Source organism: Protopterus annectens, chromosome 10.part0, assembly GCF_019279795.1.
Source record: "Protopterus annectens isolate FY-2018-M chromosome 10.part0, PAN1.0, whole genome shotgun sequence".
In the NCBI taxonomy this organism is placed as follows: domain Eukaryota; kingdom Metazoa; phylum Chordata; order Ceratodontiformes; family Protopteridae; genus Protopterus; species Protopterus annectens.
The window spans coordinates 1,442,831,078-1,442,854,189 of NC_056744.1; the positions used below are offsets into that span (position 1 = coordinate 1,442,831,078).

Genomic DNA, 23,112 nt, shown 5'->3' on the forward strand with positions numbered 1-23,112 from the left:
TTGCAGAAGTCTAAAGGTACAAATCTGTTTCAGTCTTCAGTTCATAAGACTTTTATAAATATAGAATCTGCTGTGAGTTCAAAAGGAATTCATTATGACTCTTCCAAAAGTACCAAGCCTACATTAAAATGACTACTTCTAACTGCCAATTTAAGTACACATGCACACAAAGATTATACACATTTTCATTTTCTACAATATCCAGCAAAACACAATCTATTGCACCCTACTAAATAAAATCACTATCTGTTGGTAAGGCACTATATTAGGAACAGCACCACAAACTCAGGAAATTAATCTATGCATAGGCACCTTAAGGAAATGGCAGATGGCTTATACTTGATGAATGGCACACACCACAAATACAATATACAAAATACAACCTACATGTATCTATATGAGGTGTTCTGCCCCCTCATATTCTACAACATAGAAAGAATTGCCCCCACACCTATGTTAGTTATATATGCTAAAACTATGGTTGCATAAATGTAACCAAATAGAAACAACTTTGTCAATGTCCTAGTTGATAAAACAACAGTGTAGACCCAAAACCAACTAAATCTATTTGGAGAATTATTAACTTGCTTCATCAGCACCAGCTCCTTCCCCAGCAGTGAGACAACATTCCAGGTCCTAAGAGCCAATTTACAGCTTTAGTCCATACTACTGAAGCCACTTAACTGCCATCATATACAAACCTTACCCATCACCTTGCAGGTGGTAATGTCTTATGCTGGCTCCATATGGCATTTTTTGTGATGAACCTGACCAGGCTAAATGTGCCATCTGGCCAGCAGACGCTCACCACTGAAACCAACCTTAAGCTTTGCATCAGGAAAGGTTTGAGTTTCTCTCATGCACAGTGAGTAAGTAGCTGTGGAGGATACTTCACATGGTAGTTTGTTCCAAAGTTCAGATGATGAAACGGTGAAGGTTCCATCACCAGAGGCTTTGTAACATAGCAGTAGTTCTTTACAAGCTTAGCTGTGATGGCCAACACTGTAAAGGTACAAACATGAGTGGCAGGTAAACAGTCAGATGAAGAATATATGTGGCTGTATCAAGAGGAGGGGAGAAGAGAAAATAATCCACTCATAAATAATGGCAGATAGTAAACGGGCTACCAACTCAAGAGTCAACTACTGTACTTGGTAGCTTTGAATAAGTTCTGAAACAAGATAGGCCAGAAGTTGGAGGGATACCTAAATCTGAATCACAAAAGATCAGAGTAGTAAGAACAGTTACCAAAATAATTGTGAAGAAGACAAGGCACAGGCCACATACATGAAGGTGAAAGAGGAGGGGGACAAAAACTGTCAAAATTCTGTTTCACTGACATGGCCCTTCTTTTCCAAAAACTATTCAGTTCAGAATAGATTTTAATCAAAGTGAGAAATGTATTTGTTCTACAGTTACATAAACTAAAAGTCTCAAATGAGAAAATCCTGTATGTCACAAACATTAAATATCTCAGATGTTTAAATATTAAACGTGTCATATATTAAAAAACTGTTTTCTTTGCTCTGTACTGTGTACATTGTTAGGTAAATTCACAGACATCTAACCTTCACTCTATTTTCCACAGCTCCCTGTCCATTGCAACAGATTTCAGCTGTTATGAATTATGACAACTCCAGTGCTACAGTGTCCTGGGTTGCAGAGGAGGCATCACTAGTATACAAAGTGACAGCACAAGGCACTGATGGCGACATAAAGACTTGTGAAACTATGGCTTCATCTTGCATTTTACAGAATCTGCACTGTGGAGATAATTATACCATCACAGTGATAGCAACAGAAGAAGGTTTAAACAGCACCGGGAACCCCACTGTCACTGTGACAACAGGTACTGTTATAAAACTCCTTTGTTTTATAGAAATTGTTTTATGAGACTCCCTTGACTGAGATGTCATATCTCATTAATGTCAAGTTTTGAAACATTCAGGGCTTTGAACGCTCTCAGTAATATATTCACTACAATCACTGGGGTATTGGGGGAGCAAATAAAATAATCAGGTCATAAATGATGACAGATGATAGCTTTTTTTGAAACTTCAGTGCAGAAAAGGTAACTGAAGGTAAAGACACAGAGATGGGTCACAAAAGATCAAACTGTGAAGTCTGAAGTGATACCAAAAGAAACAATTGAGAAACCAAGGCAGAAATTATGTATTTGAAAGAGCGTAATAAAAGAAACAGCAAACAATAGAAACAGTGTTATAGATTTGACTTGGTTTCCCCTGAAACAGTGCAGTTATGAATACATTTTTATCATAGTAAGAAATATAATTGGTTTACAGGTATAGACAATGAAAACATCAAATGAAAAGGTCCTATATGTCATCAAAATAAAATGTGTCAGATGTTAGGAAAATTTTAAATGAGTCGTTTGCAAAGAAATTATTTCTTTTTTTTCTTTGCTCTGTTCTATGTACATTGATAAGCCAAATTCACAGACAACTGACCTTCTCTCTGTTATTTTCCACAGCTCCCTGTCCACTGCAACAAATTTCAGCTGTTATGAATTATAACGACTCCAGTGTTACAGTGTCCTGGGAGGCAGAGAATGCCTCGCTAGTATACAAACTGACAGCACAAGGCACTGATGGGAACATAAAGACTTGTGAAACTACGGCTTCATCTTGCATCTTGCAAAATCTGCACTGTGGAGATAATTATACCATCACAGTGATAGCAACAGGAGAAGGTTTAAACAGTACTGGGAACCCCACTGTCACTGTGATAACAGGTACTGTTACAAAAATACCATTGTGCCATGGAAATCATGACAGAATGGTGGCACTTATGCATCTGACAGCTCATATCACAGAAGTAGAAGTAATTGCAAAATAAATTGACTTAGGAGGGAAAATTATTTAAAACATATTTTTAAGAGGTGTTTGCCCACTTCTTTACACATTCCTGATGTTTTGAATTTTGCTCCTCATGTGTCTGGTATATATATATATATATATATATATATATAGAGAGAGAGAGAGAGAGCATACCTCTTTCAAAGAAATCGACCAGGTTTAAGAGGCAGGATCTTCCCTTAACAAAGCCGAACTGGGTAGGATCCAGTGTCTATAGGTCCCCAATATCTTTATTTATGAGGTCCATGATGATCCTTTCCATAGCTTTGCAGACCAAGCTAGTCAGGCTTATGGGGCGATAGTTTCCAGGATCCATTGAGGCACCACCTTTGTGGAGAGGGACCACTGTTGCTGTACGCCACTCTTTGGGTACATATCCTGTAGTAAGGCTGAGATTGAACAGTAGTTTTATGTTTGGGTTTAGCTCTTCTTGGAGTTTATGTAGGACGCAGCCCGGGACACCGTCTGGTCCCACTGATGCTGTGTTTTTTGCTTTGGAGAGGGCGGCTCTTACCTGAGCATCTGAGATGTCAGAGTGACATCACTCTGCTGGGATAGACATTTGCCCTTTGGGTGGGGAGGGGGGGGAATTTGCGCTGAACCTGTCAGCTAGGATGTTGGTAATGTCTGTGGGTTCGGAGTATTTTTTGTCATTTTGGACTAATTCTGAGCATATCTGGGAATTCCCACCCAGGTTCCTAACATAATTAAAGAAAGCCTTGTGATTATCCTTAGTGTCCTGTGCAATTTTTCTCTCAAAGCTGGCCTTAGACGATTTTATGAGTGCCCGTAGTTTTTTGCTAATACTGATCAGAGATGCCTCCCTTTTTGGGATTTTGCTCTATCATGTAGTAGCTTCCTCCTTCTATTGTATAGTTTGTTTATGGATGGGGTCCACCAGACAGGATGTCTGCCTTTGTAGGATTGGGTCTTGGTTTTATTTGGGATTGTATGATCCATGCATTCCTGAAGGTGTTCATAGAATGTGTTTATAAAGGATTCTGCGGTCTGGGCCGTATTTTCCACAGGCCCGGGGGCTTTGAAGGATTCCACCTTGGTTTTGAGTAGTGTGAAATTTGCTTTAGAGACGTTTTTCACTGTGGTTTTCTGGGCAGGGGGTGGGGTCGGGATGTGAATATCCAGTGAGATTAGTTTGTGGTTTGATCTTACCAGTGAGGGATACACTTCTGGTCTGGAGCATAGAGTCCCCATGTTGGTGATGATCAGGTCCAGTATGTTTTCCCCTCTTGTGGGAGTGGTAACAAGTTGTTCCATAGCATTTGAGTTTATAAATTCTAGAAACCTTTGGGCTAGGGTGTTGGAGCTAGAGTAATGCTCCCAGTCTATGTTGGGTAGTTGAAGTCGCCCAATATAATGGTGTTTGGAGAGACCTTCATATTTTTCAGTGTTCTCAGGAAGGCCGAGTGGGGTTCCTGGGTTTGGGAGGGTGGTCTGTAGCAGGCTATAAACTGGAAGGCAGTTTTACCCACTGTTAGTTGCACATGGATAGTCTCTGATGCTTCGTGCTGTGCCACCAACCTGGAGGTGTGGGTATAGTTGATGAATATTGATACTCCCCTTCCTTTTGTGGTTTGATCCAAGTTTTGGGGCCAAAAAAGCATGGTATGAGGTATAACCTGGTAGTGCTGGGGTGCTCTCGGGACCCTTGAATCAGGTTTCTGTTACTGCACAGATATCGATGTTCTCCATGCTAAGGAGAGTTTCGAGTGCGTGCATCTTAAGGTTTAGACTTCTGGCGTTGAGTAACATTACTCTTAGTTTCTTATCCCTTGTGATACCTATGGAGGTGGGTTTGTCTTTTGAGCCTTGCCTAAAAAGGCACTATGGGGGTAGCAAGAGCCTTTGCCAATATCCGAAAGCCCAGGGGTGACAGGTGCAAGCTGTCCCTAGCGAAGCATCATGGCTTGTCAAGCATGTCATCCCAGGCTGACAGGCATTAGATCCCCTTTGAATGACACCAATACTTAAGCCAATTGTTGAAATTGATCATCTTGTCTTCATATTGTGGCATCATTCTTGGTGAGGGTAAGATGCTACTCAAGGTCAGGGTCCTACCGGCCTGGGCTACATGCTCAGAGAGCTCCTCTATGTCTCTTTTCATATAGTCCAGGGAGGTACGTCTCAGGTCATTCACACCTGCATGGACAATGCCTGATCATATTTGTACTTGCCTTGGAGTGACCTGAGTGCTTGTGTTATGTGGCAGATCCTAGCGCCCGACAGGCAGCTCACCGTGACCTTCTCCTTGTTCAGCCTGGTGAGCAGGACGTCAGTGTGCCTGACGATAGAGTCGCCTATTACAAGTGGATCAGGTGTGTTGCTTAGCCTTAAGGGCTGTGACTGTTCGGCACACTGGCTTTGTGAGATATGTGTTGCACGTGTTTTGTTTTGGGGTAGCGGTTGCTTGGGTGTCTGCTTTGGAGGTCTCTGCTGCTTAGGCAGATTTTTATTTAGAGCCTCCTAGTATGTTTTTGTGTGTTTATGTGTTTGGTTTGCTGTTGTGGTAGGTCTATGTGAGACTGGAATTGTAGTGAGTGTGGTTTCCTTCTCCTTCTGACTGGTTACACCAGTACTGAGTTGAGAGAGCTTAGCCTCCAGTTTGGCTATATGGTTGCATCTCTCACATGTGTTGGAATTTGTTGGGAGGAGGAGAGGGTTGTCTCTGTACATGAGGCAGTTGTAACATTGCCTCAAGATTCCCAGATTCACCAGCTGGACCGGAGAGGAGATTGACAACTGACCTTTGGACATGCTAGAATAGTATTGGGAATTCCTTTATAATTGAAAAAAGGGCCAATGGGGAATAGATCCTATGTGAAAGGTTGAATAACTGCAATTTGATGCGTGGCATGCACACTTAACTGGGATATAGATTGATAGGTTCATAGATTAGTACTAGGCTAACTGCCTTTGTGGGCCATTTTAAGCCTAGCCAATTACCCCATATAAGAATCAAAGCCTGCACCTTGTGTCTGTAAGGTAAGCACCTTAACCATTATGCCAAACCCAACAGATGCAAGACTGCCCTCACAAGCTGCCACTTAATAAACAGTAATTTAAACATAAGAGGATCATAATCTCTGCCATAGTACAAAGTAAATAACATGATCCAAACAAAATTCTAACAGTAGACCTAAATACTGCATACATAGTGAAATCTATATAAGCAAGCCCCCAAACTACTGGGCATTAAGACTTTCATTTTTTGCACCACTGTATAGGCTTTTTCACACAAAAAAAATCTAGAGATAACAGTCTTTACTTCCCAATTGGCTGTACTCTTCAAACCAACAGATAGTTTTCTATGTACTGGCAGCTGCTTGCTTGGTGCTCCCGGCTCCTTTTCACTAACCTACCCCCAATTCCCTCCCACCACCACTACAATTAGATTTATATTCTCAAAACCACACCCACATACTCCCCACAAACCACATGCTATGATAAACTCTTCTTCACTCCTCCAACTAGAATAACAAATCTCCTGCCACAATTACTCAGTGCTCACTACCTGTACATCAAAAACACATTTGCATATCCTTACCTCTCTCCCTCTATCCAAGATCTACCACACCCTCTAAACAAACTCCCTAACCCTATAAACTACGACTCACCCATCACAACACTCATCATTCACTGTCTCATACTAGCTTAAAATATTACTAACATAACTACTGTAATAATTCCATCACTGACATAGAGAACCTGCTCTAGTCACCCTCACCACCAATTCTAATATGTTCACTGAATCTCTATTAACTCTCATTCTACTCAGCCTATCTGCATGCCTTACATCCTGCCATAAACACTTACCTAACAGCACATATTCTCCTACCAGCCCCCACACATATCCCAACAACTCCAATCCTGCAAGAACACACATAGCCCCTAAGCACTTCTTAACTAGCTGCATACAATAATACCACCTTAAACGGTGAAAAGTACAAGATACCACCCCCCCCTCACAAAATGATAAAAGTAGCATTATTAGAAAAAGGACATGCTTTCTATTACATTTAACATCTCACCCTAAATGTAGTACTGATATACACCCAAATCCAGGGCCAAAATCTATCAAAGCTCCCCCACACTGAAACCACACTTACTTAAAAAGACATCCACAAAGGGAACACATCTGTTCCTGTTAAATATGAATATTTGAAGCTTATCAAATAAAATGCAGGAATTCCATGCATGCCTTATGCAATACTCACCTGACATAAGTTCTTCTAACAGAAACCTGACTAAAACCAGAGATAAAATACAACAAAATCCTACCTCCTGGATACAATATACACAGATTAGACAGAATAGCTAAGTGAGTTGGTGGAATACCAGTTCTATACAAGAACAATATTACAATTGACCTTTTCAGTCTTAACACACCAAATTTAGCAGCACTAAAATAATACTTACACAACATAAAATAAATGATAAAAAAACTACCACCATAACAGGTGTCTATATAACTCCTGGAAATAACACCACTATAGTTTAGGATATCTTCCATTGGATATCCGAAAATATCCATCAAGAAACAATAATAATGGATGACTTCAATGTTGACTGGAACACATGTAACTCCTGACATCCCGAAAATTTAACAAACTTGTTTGGGTTCTCCCAACTAATACAATTAGCAACCCATACAGACAGTAAAAAACAAATGGACAACTCTAGGCTGGCTACTAACAAACAAAAATTGAAACATAAACCTCTCTGGCTGTCTACCAGATAATATTAGTGATCATCTTCCAACTTACATACTGAGACAATGCCCCCTCCCAAACAAAACAGTCACATATAAACAAGTGTGTAACCTAAAAACTTTTAACAAGAAAGCATTCATTTCCTCACCCCAACACTGCAACAGGAATTCACTTAAGCTACTACCCTTAGTCAATGCTGTAGGCCACTTTAGTAACACCTTCCTAAACATTCTTAATGTAGAACAAAGTCAGTGAACCCTATACCAGCCCTGTGGTTAACTAAAGAAACCATGCAGTTACTGAAAGATAAAGTATGACAATAAGAATACGCTAATAAAACCCAACAAAGCCTACAACATTTCAGAGACTTCAAAATCTTTCAAAAACAAACCAACAAAGACAAACACTGCTATATAGCAAATAAATACATACAAAGTAAAAAATAAATAAATAAGTAATCCCCAACATTTTTTTGTCCACTATAAAAAAAGTTGTCCACTCCAACCCCAAATGTTTCTAACACAAAAAGCATAACACAATTTAACTCCTGTTCCATAAACTCCATTCTATACAAACCCCCCTCACAACCCTACATCCTCTTGATGACTAGCCAGTTACTTTATCATTGCAAACTGTTCAGACTTCCACAGTAAGAAAAGTACTAAGCAAATTAAAAACAACTTTACAAGCTGACAAATTACCTGCTGAATGTCTGAGTCTTGCAGAAGACGTTCTCTTCTACCCTATTTTCATATGAATTAATTGCTCTATAACTGAAAGCTATGTCCCAACAATATGGAAACATCCTACATTATCCCCTTATACATAGCAGGGAACTCTGCTGAAATCTGGACAGCGCAGTGGTGCAGTTGTTGCGTTGTCACCTCACACCAAGAGATTCGCTGGTTCGATTCTCGGCTGGGGTGCCTTCTGTGCAAAGACTGCATGTCCTCCCTGCATTTGTGTGGGTTTCCTCAGGGTGCTCTGATTTCCTTCAACGTTACAAAGACATGTGTCTGGAGTGTTTGTCCCTAGGGTCCTGCTGAAAATTGGCTTTGTTCCAAGTCAGACTCTCCCAGTAAACAAATAATAAATAAATCACAGACTAAATTGTATCCATATCCATCTTATTAACTACTTTAACAAACACAACCTAAGACCAACAAAAAATTCCCTTTTGCTAGTTACCAAATCCTATAATACTGCTGGTCACTCTCTCTACTCAAATTTCATCTCTAAAATTTGGAATGCTTTTTCTAATTGAATCAAACACATGCAAAAATGTCCCATCTTCAAAGCACAACTCAGCACCTGAACAGTCAGTGAATATGCCAATGCTCCAATCTTGGATAGCGCTAAAACTACCAGATAGAACAGCTATTTCTGAAAATAATATGCCATAATTGCACTTTACTGCACTCAATTTCTTATCATTAAGACACTGCTATTAACTATATGTGTCCAGCTTACTCATGTGAATTATGTAAGTTGTCTGAAATCAAAAGTTTGTATTTGGTTGGAAATCAAAAACTGTTTTTCCCTCATTAAAAATGTATTTCTTGTAAACCAGTTGTGGACCTTTTCTCCCTGGGCCTCTGTTGAAAAAGGGTTTTATACCCAGCTGGACTATCCCAGTCAACAAAAACAAAATAAATAACTGATATAAATAAATGGATACAAAGTAAGTCAGCTTACTGCCAACTCATTAGAACAAACCCATAAATAACAGGCATATCTTCTTCTGGCTTTTTCCTGGTTAGGGGTCGCCACAGCAGATCATCTATCTGCTCATGATTGGCAGTGGAGTTTTTTATGGTGTTGAGTTGCAAGCCCGGCACCCAACCTTCTGCAGAAGGCACACACACACACTCACACCTAGGGCCAATTTAGAGTATCCAATCCACCTATTGCATGTCTTTGGGATGTGGGAGAAAACCAGAGCACCCAGAGGAAACCCACACAACCACAGGGAGGACATGCAGACTCCACACAGAAGGCACCCCAGCCAAGAATCAAACCAGGGAATCTCTTGCTGTGAGGTGGTAACACTAACCACTGCACCATCGTGGCCACCCAATAAATAACAGGCATATGCTATACTAAAATTGCTAACTCCCCTTCCAAAATGGATGTTGATATTTGAGTTTCCTTTTGAAATAACATGCTATCTCATGGCACACAGATAAGGTGTCCAACTATGTCACCTTGAGTGAACTCAGACCACAAGTAGTCAGTTAACAGAGGGACAGTTTATTACATGTTTGGGTAATATTCACCACAAGGCACATCAGTGCATATCTGTCAAATATGATAACAGAACTCTTCTAAAAAAATAAATAAATAAATGTATTATTCTTATTGATTGAGGAGAAGGAATCACAACCATGCATATTTATCTTTATGGTGAATACACAACTTTTGAATATATTGTACATGTATATAGCCATGTATATATATTAAAAATGAAATATCCTGCAGTTTGGGTTGAGTGTTCAAGAAATGGATTTACCATTTGTCATAAAATGCAATTCTACAGCACAAGGTGTTTTATTTAACACACCAATGCAAACATTGCATATTCTAGTTATCTGTTTTTTTTTATTTTGTATAGTTTTGCTTACTGTTTCCCATTCATTTTGCTGGATGAAGTAACTGTGTAGTTTGTTGAACAGGGATTTATACAGGTTACACAGGTTTCTATGAATTAGGTTGCTCTGTTTACCATTTTCTATTGTTGTTTTGCTGTAAATTTTAATTTTGTAATGTTTCTGGAATTTTGTGGTATCATTATAGAGGTTGCAAAGGCTAGGGATAAGGCATATGGAGAGTTGTATGAGAGATTGGACACTAAAGAGGGAGAAAAGGATCTGTACCGATTGGCTAGACAGAGGGACAGAGCTGGGAAAGATGTGCAGCAGGTAAAGGTGATAAAGGACAGTGAGGGAAACGTACTCACAAGTGAGGAGAGTGTGTTGAGGAGATGGAAAGAGTACTTTGAAGGGCTGATGAATGAAGAGAATGAGAGAGAGAGAAGGTTGGATGATGTGGGGATAGTGAATCAGGAAGTGAAACAGATTAGCAAGGAGGAAGTAAGGACTGCTATCAAGAGGATGAATAATGGAAAGGCTGTTGGCCCCGATGACATACCAGTGGAAGCATGGAGGTGCTTAGGTGAAATGGTAGTGTAATTTTTAACCAGATTATTTAATGAAATTTTGGAAAGTCAGAGGATGCCTGAGGAGAGGAGAAAAAGTGTTTTGGTACCTATCTTTAAGAATAAGGGTGATGTGCAGAGCTGCAGTAACTACAGAGGTATAAAATTGAACAGTCACAGCTTGAAGTTATGGGAAAGAGTAGTGGAAGCTAGGTTAAGAAGGGAGGTGATGATTAGTGATCAGCAGTATGGTTTCATGCCAGGAAAGAGCACTACAGATGCAATATTTGCTCTGAGAGTGTTGTTGGAGAAATACAGAGAAGGTCAGAAGGAGTTGCATTGTGTCTTTGTGGACTTAGAGAAATCATATGACAGGGTGCTTAGAGAGGAGTTGTGGTATTATATGAGGAAGTCAGGAGTGGCAGAGAAGTATGTAAGAGTGGTACAGGATATGTACGAGGGTAGTGTGAAATTGGTGAGGACTGCGGTGGGAGTGACAGATACGTTTAAGGTGGAGGTGGGATTACATCAAGGATCAGCTCTGAGCCCTTTCTTATTTGCAGTGGTGATGGACAGGTTGACAGATGAGATCAGACAGGAGGCCCTGTGGACTATGATGTTTGCAGATGACATTGTGATATGTAGTGAGAGTAGGGACCAGGTTGAGGAGACCCTGGAGAGGTGGAGATATGCTTTAGAGAGGAGAGGAATGAAGGTCAGCAGGGCTAAAGCAGAATATATGTGTGTAAATGTGAGGGAGGGTAGAGGAATGGTGAGGATGTAGGGAGTAGAGTTTTTAAAGGTGGATGAGTTTAAGTACTTAGGATCAACAGTTCATAGTAATAGTGAGTGTGGAAGAGAGGTGAAGAAGAGAGTACAGGCAGGGTGGAATGGGTGGAGAAGAGTGTCAGGAGTGATTTGTGACAGACTAGTACCAGTAAGAGTGAAAGGGAAGGTTTACAAGAGGGTAATGAGACCAGCTATGTTTTATGGGTTGGAGACGGTGGCATTGATGAAAAGGCAGGAGTCAGAGTTGATTGTGGCAATATTAAAGATGTTAAGATTTACACTGGGTGTGACTAGGATGGACAGGATTAGGAATCATTATATTAGAGGGTCAGCTCAGGTTGGACAGTTTGGAGACAAAGCAAGAGAGGCGAGATTGCATTGGTTTGGACATGTGCTGAGGAGGGATGCAGAGTATATTGGGAAAAGGATGCTAAGGATGGAGCTGCCAGGTAAGAGGAAAAGAGGAAGGCCTAAAATAAGGTTTATGGATGTGGTGAGAGAGGACATGCAGGCGGTTGGTGTGAAAGAGCATGATGCAGTGAAAAGGAAGAAATGGAAACAGATGATCTGCTGTGGCGACCCCTAACAGGAACAGCTGAAAGAAGATGATGATGTATGATGATTATAGTAATACATCTCCAGAAAAATTATGTTTTCTCTTATGTGTTATTATTTAGTGCAGACTATAATTTAAAGTCTTTTTGACAGTAGTTCCGTTTTCCATTTGTGTTTTTGTATGTTTTATTTTGTTTTCACAAGCTTAGTATTTATAGCCTTTATGTGTACAGTGTGTGTGGGGTTTCTTTTTTTTCGTTTTTGTGAGTGAAACAAAGTTATGGTGATCTGTGATGTACAGTGTGGTGCTATTTTTTTTTTTTGATGCATACAAAGTGATAATAAACACTTGATGACATATACATTGTAGTGATAGAAACATATCTAATCTGTCATCTAAATACTTTATTGTGCCCATTTATCAGTGTGTCCTTTGGTAAAATAAACATACAGTACATTCAATAAACACTACAATACAGTGATTTTTAAGGAAAAATTATAGATACCTCTAAACATTTCCATACTGTTTTGTGCTGAAGTACTGAAACAATTTTCCCCCTAAAAGAAACTTGGGTTGGTGGTTTTGAAACTGATGTTGAAAAGGTGTCCCACAGCCTGGGTCCCAGAATGGAAAGTGTTTCAGTGGCACTGGTTAAGGATTGCTGGAGTGTTACTAGTGATACAGAGGCAGAGAAGCTTAAGCTCAGTGTTCTGGTCAGTGACCTTCCTCCAAGGACTGACCCATAGGGTGGCTTTAGGCTACTGTCTAAAATAAGTACATCTTGTGCGCAAACACAGTAGGAAGTGACCAAACAATGCTCTGGTAATAAAAGCTTTTTTGCCTACTACAGAATGTATTTATCAACTAGAGTGATTTTGTTTTGATTACACGTAGCTTTCGGCTACCTGAACATGCTTGGCAGTAGTTCCTATCTGACACCAACCAAAACATTCTGTTTTGTAATTACTTTGTAAATTCATGCTAATGCTAAGGTTTTAAGCCAAAAAGCAATAGTTTGTATGGAAGTTTTGAATGGTCACAGAATCAGATGCTTTGCCTAGGTACACAGACACTACCCCGTCAGTTCTTCTGTGTCTGTTGCTCTAAATTTGGTGTTGACTAGTGAAAAGAAGTCAGTGGCTGTGCTGTTACCCATCCTAAAGCTATTGTGTTGCTTGTTTATTAAGCCATATGCATCTAAGTGAGCCTTGAATTTCATTCTGCTGCATTTTCTATGATTTTGGTTAGAGACACTAGCCCTTGTTTGGATAAGGAAATGACATCAACAGATTTACATTTCTCAGGGAAAGTATCATACTTTAGAGAGAGATTTAGAATAGGTTCATAGGTTGGTACTAGGCTATCAGCCCTAGGGCCTATACAAGCCTAGCCATAACAATTCTCTGGCTATTTCTTCCCACACTATTTACTTCCCTGGACCCCTGTCTAGCAGGGTGACTGACGTGATCCCTGGGGTGAATTTCCTTTCTCCCATCCAATCATCAAGGTTCCTTTTGAAGAGGCCCAAAGAGGTGCTCTGCTTGACATGTATGGGCAGTCTATTCCAGAGTCTGGGGAGTTTCTGGGTCAGGAACCTATCCCTCCAGCATGTTTTGTTTATTGTGATGACAAGGTTTAGATCCCTGGAGCATGTGGCTCTGGGGGATTGGAATTTCTTTAAGTGTAACATGTCCAACAGCTCTGGGTTTGACATGGCCTTGTATATTAAGCAGAGATCACCTCGGAGTAGACGATATGTGACAGAGTATAGCTGGAGTTTTTTAAGGTGGTCAGTATAGGGCATCTGCTTTAGGCCTGTGATTCTTTTAGTGAGGTATTTCTGCGGCCTTTCCAGTTGTTGCAGATGTCTTGAGAGGTACATACCAAATGGGGCGTTGTATTCTATAATGGGTCTAATGAGGGATGAGTTCAGTGGGACAATGACCTCCTTTTTTCTGGATGAAAAGCCCTTAGTAATGAGATGTGCCACATAGAAGGATTTCCTGACTGTTGTCGCGATTTGGTTATTGAAGGTGAGACCACTGTCCACCTGTGTCCCTAAGTCTCTTATCACACTTTCGGTGTTTAGTGTACTGCCACCTATGTGGTAATTCACGGGTACATGTTTTTTCCCAAAGGGTGTAACTATACATTTGTTGGCATTGAGCTTGAGCCCATGGCTCTGGCACCAAGCATCTGTTTCTGTAAGGCCCTTTTGTAGATTATCCACATCATTTGGGGATTCAATAATGGCTCCCAGTTTGCAGTCATCTGCGAACTTTGTTAGCCAGAGTTCCTTAGTGTTGGCCTGTACTTCAGAGAAGTAGATGCCAAACAAGAGAGGTCCCAGGACTGAACACTGAGGTACTCCACTTGTCACTTGTCTGGAGCTGGATTTGGAGTCAGCTACTTTTACAGTGTATGTTCTGTCAGTAAGCCAGTTGGCAACCCATTGAGTGACGTAGGGATTAATGCCCAGCTTAGTAAGTTTATCTATGATTCCAGAGTGGGGGCTGGTGTCAAAGGCCTTGGCGAGGTCCAGATAGGCTGTGTGGACTGCCTTACCCTCGTCCGCGGCTCTGGAGACTGATTCAAAGAAGTCAGTCAGGTTCAGGAGACAAGATCAGCCCTTTACGAACCCAATGTGGGTGGGGTCCAGTGTTTTAAGGTTGCCAATGTCTTTGTTTATAAGTTCCATGATAATACGTCCCATGGCCTTGCAGATCAGGCTCATCAGACTGATGGGGGCAATAGTTCCCGGGATCCAAGGTGGATCCCCCCTTGTGGAGTGGGATAACTGTAGCTGTGCGCCACTCAGTGGGCATGAAGCCTGAGGTGAGGGTATGATTAAACATGACACTTAGGTGAGGTGCCAGTTCATTTTGTAGTTCATGTAGTACACAGCCTGGGATGTCATCTGGTCCCATGCATGCTGTATTCTTAGCTTTGGAGAGTGTGTTTTTTACCTGTGTGGCCGTTATTACCGGAATTTGGCAATATTCCGGTATTGAGATGGGCCATTTAGGGGGTGAGAGGGGGGTGAAGTTGGCACTGAATCGATCTGCCAGGATATTGGCAATATCCTTGGGATCAGTATATTTAATGCCATTCTGTTGTAGCTCAGAGCAGATCTGAGCATTGCCATTTAGATTCTTGACATAGTTATAGAATGCCTTGTGGTTGTCTTTGGAATCTTTGGTTATTTTATTTTCGTAACTAGCTTTGGAGGATATTATGAGGGATCTCAGCTTCTTACTGAGGCTGTTAAGGGAGTTTTTTGCATCCTGGGATTTTCCTCTTTTCTGTGCCTAACTGCTAACAAATGACTGTACTGCAAGTTTTGTAGAATTCTGGCCATATCCAATCTGATTACACAAGTCTAAAGCTACAAATCGGTTTTAGCCTTCAGTTCATGAAACTTTTCTAACTATAGAATCTGCTGTGGGTTCAAAAGGAATTCACTATGAGTCTTCAAACATACCAAGCATACATCAAAATGATTACTTCAAACTGCCAACAAGTGCACATGCACACAAGAATTGTATACATTTTTATTTTCTACAGTACCCAGCAAAACACAGTCTTTTGCACCCAACTAAATGAAATCAGTATTTGTCAACAAGGCAACATATTAGAAACAGCACCACAAACTCAGAAAATGAATGTATGCATAGGCGCCCTAAGAAAATGGCAGATGATTTATACTTGATGAATGTCACACACCTCAAATACAACCTACGTGGATCTATATGAGGTGTTCTGCTTCCTCATACTCTCCAACATAGGAAGAATTGCCCCCACACCCATGATAGTTATATATACTAAAACTATGGTTGCATAAAAGTAATCAAATCAAATAATGTTATCAATGTCATAGTTCACACACAGCTGTGTACCAGTGCTTGGGGGGGTTTGTGGTTGTACCACCCATCATGAAGTTAATGTATTAAATCACAGGGCCAGGGGTTTAACCTTTCAAAGAACTGACATTTCAATGTAAAAGGAAATGCAGTAAAATGAACAAATGTATATATATATATATATATATATATATATATATATATATATATATATATATATATATATATCTATATAGGGTCTAGGACACATGCTCGACTAGCATATGTCCAAATCACAAAACATCGAACACACATACACGAAAGTGCTTAACATCGAAAAGGGCTTCCGTGTATGTGTAGTTCAAAAAAAAAATCTACGTTTCTGCAGGTGGGGCGCTGTGCCCCCCACACCCCCCCTACTTTATTATTCTCACTTCAAGATTGCACTACAGTGGGGAAAAGGAAACGTTCCCTTACCCGCACTGTAGTCCAATCTACGAAGCAGGCACACATAGTTCGATGTTTTGTGATTCGGACATATGCTAGTCGATCATGTGTCCGGATCCCATATATATATATATATATATGTATATATATACCATACCTTAACCTCTTAGCACAAGAAAGCTGGACAAAGGCAAAAACAGTGGGGGGAGAAAGGCCCAAAAATAGGGACAGATTTTAAATATTGCTCTTATAAACTTAGAAAGTTGCTAGAATAATAGGTTGTACATTGGCATGCATTTTTTGAAGAATATGTAGTTTGAACCTCAAATGTCTGTTGTTATTTAGTGATTTCAATCCTCAACGATTTTACAGAAAACCACATTTATTTGGAACAGATCCAAAACTTAAGGCAAAGATCTGGACATTCTGTAAGAATCTGAACAGTTGAGAGGCATGATCCACACTGCATCAGCTTGTGTAAAATGTTTATGTTAAATATTTAAATTTTCACACACCTCTATGCAAAGTGACTTCAGCTTTTAATTTGAAGTTATCTAGTAGGTGTGGATTTGCAATTACAGTAAACTCTGTAGATCTTTTCATTGACTAGTTATTGTTTCATGTGCTTTTACTGAGAAAAATACTGGTATGAAAATAAAAACATGTTACATTTAAATAAAGCATGTTATACAGCAGATTATCTGATGCCTGTTCAGGGAGCGTGTTTATGTGTTCTCTCTTTTTCCCTGTTTCTGTGACAACTATGCTGGAAGTTTCAGTATGCAATGAGATTCTCTGGGGATATAAAAAATAACATTATTTTCTTTATTTCAACACAGAGCCCTGCACTCCAAGCAACATTGGTGCATATTTGGTCTGTGAAACAAATACAGCCAATGTGTCATGGAATCTCAGTGCTGGAGCACAATATTACATCACCACTGCAACAGGAAGTGATGGTAGTCAAGTATCTTGTAAGACGGACAGCCTGTCTTGTGACCTTGTGGGACTGCACTGTGGAATGAAGTACAACATATCTGTCAAAGCATTAGACAATAAGAGTCAGAGCAAACCAACATCTGTAGTTAATATACAAACAGGTATGAAACCTTGTTAATTTTAGCTGAAAATACCGGTATTGTTTTGTGACACATTACTTAAATTATCAATTACAAAAAAAAACTAACAGTGCATTTAAAGTAGCAATTGAATCCATAAAGTTAAGAATTCTTCATAGAATTTGGATGGATGCCAAATTCAAGTGGTAAATATGTCCAGAATTTTGAATCCAAATGTGTGGGGCTACAAACTACCACAAGTGAAAGGGAAGGTAAATGACCGTTTACACTGTGGCCCACTTTAGGCAATGTTTAGTTAAAGTATTAAAATGAGTCCACTGGATACACATGTACAAAGGAATATGGTATGGCCATGCTAGACTCCACTCCTTGGCTGCACTACAAATTTCACTGAGCCACGCTCCTCCCAGCTCAAGTCTCCAGTGGGAGTCCTCCGACCTCTAATGTTCAGTTAAGCAATGACTACTCCACTATTTATCTCTGCATGTAACAGAAGTGTCGATTCTGAGCTTATTGACTTTCAGGAGCTGCAGCAGATCTTAGCAAGTCTGTGCGTGTGTGTGTGTGTGTGTGTGTGTGTGTGTGTGTGTGTGTGTGTGTGTGTGTGTGTGTGTGTGTGTGTGTGTGTGTGTGTGTGTAAAAATCAAATCTCAAAGGGTTTGTTTGTCAGCTGCTTGGAGAAGGGACACGAAGCACTGGTTTCACAGAGAGATTGGTGGAGAACTTGGCTTCGACACTCAGCTGAGGTCTCAGCTCTGTAGCTATGCCAGTGGGGAGTCTTACTGGGGACCTGGAGGGAGACAAATGTGCTCTTAAAAGAAATTGTGCTTGATGCAGACAGTGTATCCATTTTTGTTCCATGTGAACGTCCCTCTCCAGTGCCAGTGTTGAGGATTTAGGCTCTTTGATTACTGGCCCTGAGTGGGAACATCACAATATCTCTCACATGTCTGACTGCAATCAGCAAGGCCAGGCCTTAGGTGAAATGGAGCTCCCCTCTACCACCACTGTTGCACACTAGTCCCCCCTGCACATCCCCTGTGCCCCTTCCCTGTTATTACCTCTGATTTTCATCTGACAACATTCAGATAGGTGACTTCTTTCTTGCTTTTTCACATGTTGGTCAAGATTCTACTGCACTACATCTGGAAGATGAACTGAATTAAGCTGTGGATCTAGGGGCTGTTAGGCACTCAGAAGTATAGGGATCTAGATCCTAGGTTTTGGCTTAATGTTGACCTGAACAAACAAATCATGAGTAAGGAAAAAAAGTTCAGTCATTTTTTTCTTTCAAGGAAAAATAAGTTGTGTCTCAAGCATAATGTTCAAAGATAACAAAACTGTAGTTACACAATAAACTGGGAATAAAAATGCAAAGATTAAATAAATCCTGTCTGAGAAAAGTGTCTCCCTTCTAGCCCCTCCAAGGAGAGATAGTTACATTCCATGTACCCATCAGGTGTTAGAATGAAATGAAAATAAATGTGAAATGGCCAGAGGTATATATCATAGAGAAAATGGTCTGTGAGAAGAAACCAAAAGAGAGTACATGCAGACTCCACAAAGAAGGCAAAAAACTCAGCCAGAGAACCAAAGACTGTCAAATGGTGACACTACTCAATGCAGCACTCTGCTAATGATCAGCTGATATCACACACCATGACGAGGACACCATAGACAGCCACATGTTAAGTTCAATGCTGATGTATGACTGTGATAGAAAGTGAAACAATGCTGTCCAACTTGCTAGTATTACAAACATTGCAAGCTTTCTTCCACGCACATTCATTCATTTTCATCACAGACAATCACCATACCCATCAGCCACCTGAGGGAGCCTGAGCCAATAAGGGTTCCTCGCTGCTTCCTGCAGCAACCCAGATGCTCATTGAGCAGTGTTTCTTTCAGTGCCAAATGGTGCTGATCAATCCTGATTAATGATTGGGAAACCTATACTGGGATGTTTTGAAAACAGCCCAGCAACTGGAATAAGCCAGTTTTTTCTGGAACTCCTTGGAGCTCCATGCATGATCACAGTTCTTTTTCTCCCTTTTTACCTGGAGGTTGAAGGGGGGGCTGCAACCCAGTAGGCTGTATCACAAGCTACCCCTGCTACATTTGAACCTATTTATACATGTGATCTGTCCTCCCCTCTTCATAAAAGAAAACTAAATCTGAAGAAAATGATTTATGTAAGGTCTCCCGTTTTTTTTTTTCAAGTTTCTTTTCACTCATACCCTTCTCTTCTTCCTTCTTAGCCATTTTCAGTCTTAAATTCTAATCTCCTTTCTTTGATCTTTTCTATTCAGCTCTAAATGTTTCCCTTTTTATAATTTATGTTTCTATTTTATATTAAGTCACAGGTCTGGCCTCTGAATTCCCCCTCCCTTTTTTATTTTCTACAGATACAACTCTGCCTTGCTTCCTGTACATTTGTTTATATTTTTGGAATGGTCTACACTTTCTGCATGAATAAAGGCATCTCAGTCTATTTCTTAAATGTGTCTAACAGAAATCATCATCATCGTCTCACATAAATAAGTATGGTATACTTTAAGGATCCCTTATTATGCCGGCATTGTTCTTGCACTTAATTTTTTATGTGCTCCATGCTTGATGGCATTTTAGACATCAATATCTTTGTACAATAAATCCATTTGAAATGCATGACAGTAAAATCTGTATGTTTGGATTCATATTGTGAAATTAAAATGGATTCACTACAGGTGCTCAAGTCACAAACTCTCAAAAACTACTGTCTCACAGTCAGGGACTCAAGCACCTTGTAGCTCATGTACGCGTCTGCTTGTTCTTGAACTTGAATATGAGTCTGAACAAGTACCCAAGGGGAAGGAGAGCTGTTCATGCTCGAATATGAGTTCGGAAATTAGGGAGTAGTAGGGGGCATTTAGGATTAGGGAGTGAGAGATGAATTTTAGGGTTAAGGTTCTGGTAGGGCTAAGTACTTATGGAAGATTGAACTAGTAAGAGTTCAAAGCACGTGTCTATTCATAGTTTCATAGGTTGGTACTAGGCTATCAGCCCTAGCGACTATAAAAGCCTAGCCATAACAATTCCCTGGCTATTTCTTCCCACACTATTTACTTCCCTGGACCCCTGTCTAGCAGGGTGACTGACGTGATCCCCGGGGTGAATTTCCTTTCTCCCATCCAATCGTCAAGGTTCCTTTTGAAGAGGGCCAAAGAGGCACTCTGCTTGACATGTATGAGCAATCTATTCCAGAGTCTGGGGAGTCTCTGGGTCAGGAACCTATCGCTCCAGCATGTTTTGTTTATTGTGATGACAAAGTTTAGATCCCTGGAGCGTGTGGCTCTGAGGGATTGGGATTTCTTTAAGTGTAGCATGTCCAACAGGTCTGGTTTGAGATCACCTCTGAGTAGACAATATGCGACAGAGTATAGCTTGAGTTTTTTAAGGCGGTCAGCATAGGGCATCTGCTTTAGGCCTGTGATTCTTTCAGTGAAGTAGTTCTGCGGCCTTTCCAGTTGTTGCAGATGTCTTGAGAGGTACATACCAAATGGGGCATTGTATTCTATAATGGGTCTAATGAGGGATGAGTACAGTGGGACAATGACCTCCTTTTTTCTGGATGAAAAGCCCTTAGTGATGAGGTGTGCCACATAGAAGGATTTCCTGACTGTTGTGGCGATGTGGTTACCTAAGTCTCTTATCACACTTTTGGTGTTTAGTGTACTGTCACCTATATTCAAGCAAGTGGTAGCAAGCAGGTGTATTGTCAGGATACAGAAGGTTAGTTGTTGTAGTAGATCCATTTAAAACACCAAGCATTTTAGTCAGTAAGTTTCTCAGTCTTTGTTCTCTTGTTTAAATGCTTCCTATCAAACCAGAGAGTCTTAGAAACATTAATTCCTTTATTAGTGCAATATTTTACAGACATATTTATTACTCTGGTCTTCCAATGGCACAGAACACTGGAAGAGAAAGAACAGTGCTGAGGATCTTGGTCATCAACTGCTAGGTGCTACAAGATTTTCTTCTGTGTACTCCTATCTCCCTGGAGTGCACACTGCAATCTGTGCTGAGCCCAGGAGAGATGCATGTTCCCATACATCCATTAAGTTCAGCTATGCACTCCTTTCCTGGGTTTATGCTCCTAAGTTCCCTTTTCCCATATGGAATGCACATTTGGAGCCTCCCTAAAGATGTCTCACATACCTCATTCCCATTGGATGGGAGATTCAGCTGATGACTGCTTATTGAAATGTCAGCACTTGTAATGCTGAGTGCCAACATATCCAAAAAAAGGACCAAAAATATAGGAGTACAGTGAATATTGAACATAGCTCTTCTCCTTTAAACTTGTTTTTTGCAGGGACTAGACTCTCCTTGACCTCCCAATGAGAGGGACAAACCCTCACACCCCAAAACTTATATATAGCAACTACAACATTACCCTATCTCAGTGAAAAGGGAATATTCTGACAAATGGCAATCTTGGACTTAGTATATGTAAGTTTTTTTTTTTTTTTTCAAATGGTTTCTGATGTTGACTCCTCGCCCACACTGTCTCCTGGATTGCTAGACAAATCTAAGTCATCTGGATGATAGTCAATGCCAAAAGTTTTTCATTACACAGAGATAGATTGAAGTATTTATTATGACAACAATCTGACAATATTTTAATGTTACACGGGTTATCATGGCATGAAGCTCAAGGGCTTAGAATAGAAAATGTGCTTAGATCAGAAAGAAGATCCGCATTGTCTCAGCTTTTTGGAGAGGGAAATGCTGGGTATGTAGAAACAAACCCAAAATAAAATTTGTTTGAAAGGAATAGTAATGGGGCTCAGGTACAAAGTAATTCACAAAGCAAGGAATGTGAGAGTAATATAGAACCTAGAAGGCAACCGTTAATGTGTTTATGTTCTGTAAGTGGAGGGAAAGCTGAGGGACAGTCCTAGTTACCTAGAAAGTGCACCAAACAACAATTAGTTGAAATACCTGGTACACATCCAGGAATATATCAAACAGAGAAGAAACAGTAACCGGTATGTATGTAATACTGTCCATGTGGAGTATGTACAAAATACAGCAACATCAATGGGATATTAGAGTTAATGAGTGAACAGATGTTTTGTGATGTCCAGTTCATGCATCAGCACCAACCTATGAATCTGACTAGTGACTTAACCTGCTTTACGGTAATGACATGGTTACCCAAGCTGCAAAGCAAACTTCTTTCCCTCTTGCAAAACATTCTATGAACTGCTTTGCTTTAAACTTGCCATTTTCTGGCTGCAGAGGTGGACAAAGACATCAGCTCATGCTACCAGTAGATGCACCTCATCGTCAACAGATAATTCAACAAATTCTCATGGTTAATGTGTGTGTGTTAAGACTTAGGCTGAGATGAGCAGCAATTGCTTTGTTGCCCGCATGAATTCAAACTAACACTTTATTAACAATTTGGCACTGACTACATGACACAGCAGCAGAAATGAGTGTGAACGTTTCTTAAATAACATGTTCATGTATGTCAGTATTACAGAGTGTACCAGATAATAAGAATCTTATGGTTATCTGTCGAATACAGAACTTTTCAGTATTTGAGCTTCAAATAACCATCCAGAATTTTACCTGCTATATGATTTCTTCATTTAGAG

At 40.2% G+C, this 23,112-nt stretch overlaps 1 protein-coding gene across 1 annotated transcript in view; it reads left to right on the forward strand.

Moving 5' to 3' along the window:
• Positions 1 to 23,112, forward strand: part of LOC122814297 — a 780,122-nt gene that overhangs the window by 333,487 nt on the left and 423,523 nt on the right. The window contains exons 39-40 of the mRNA XM_044086885.1: positions 1,589 to 1,849; positions 17,228 to 17,488. Coding sequence (XP_043942820.1) covers positions 1,589 to 1,849; positions 17,228 to 17,488 — 522 coding nt within the window. The remainder of the gene's footprint in view (positions 1 to 1,588; positions 1,850 to 17,227; positions 17,489 to 23,112) is intronic.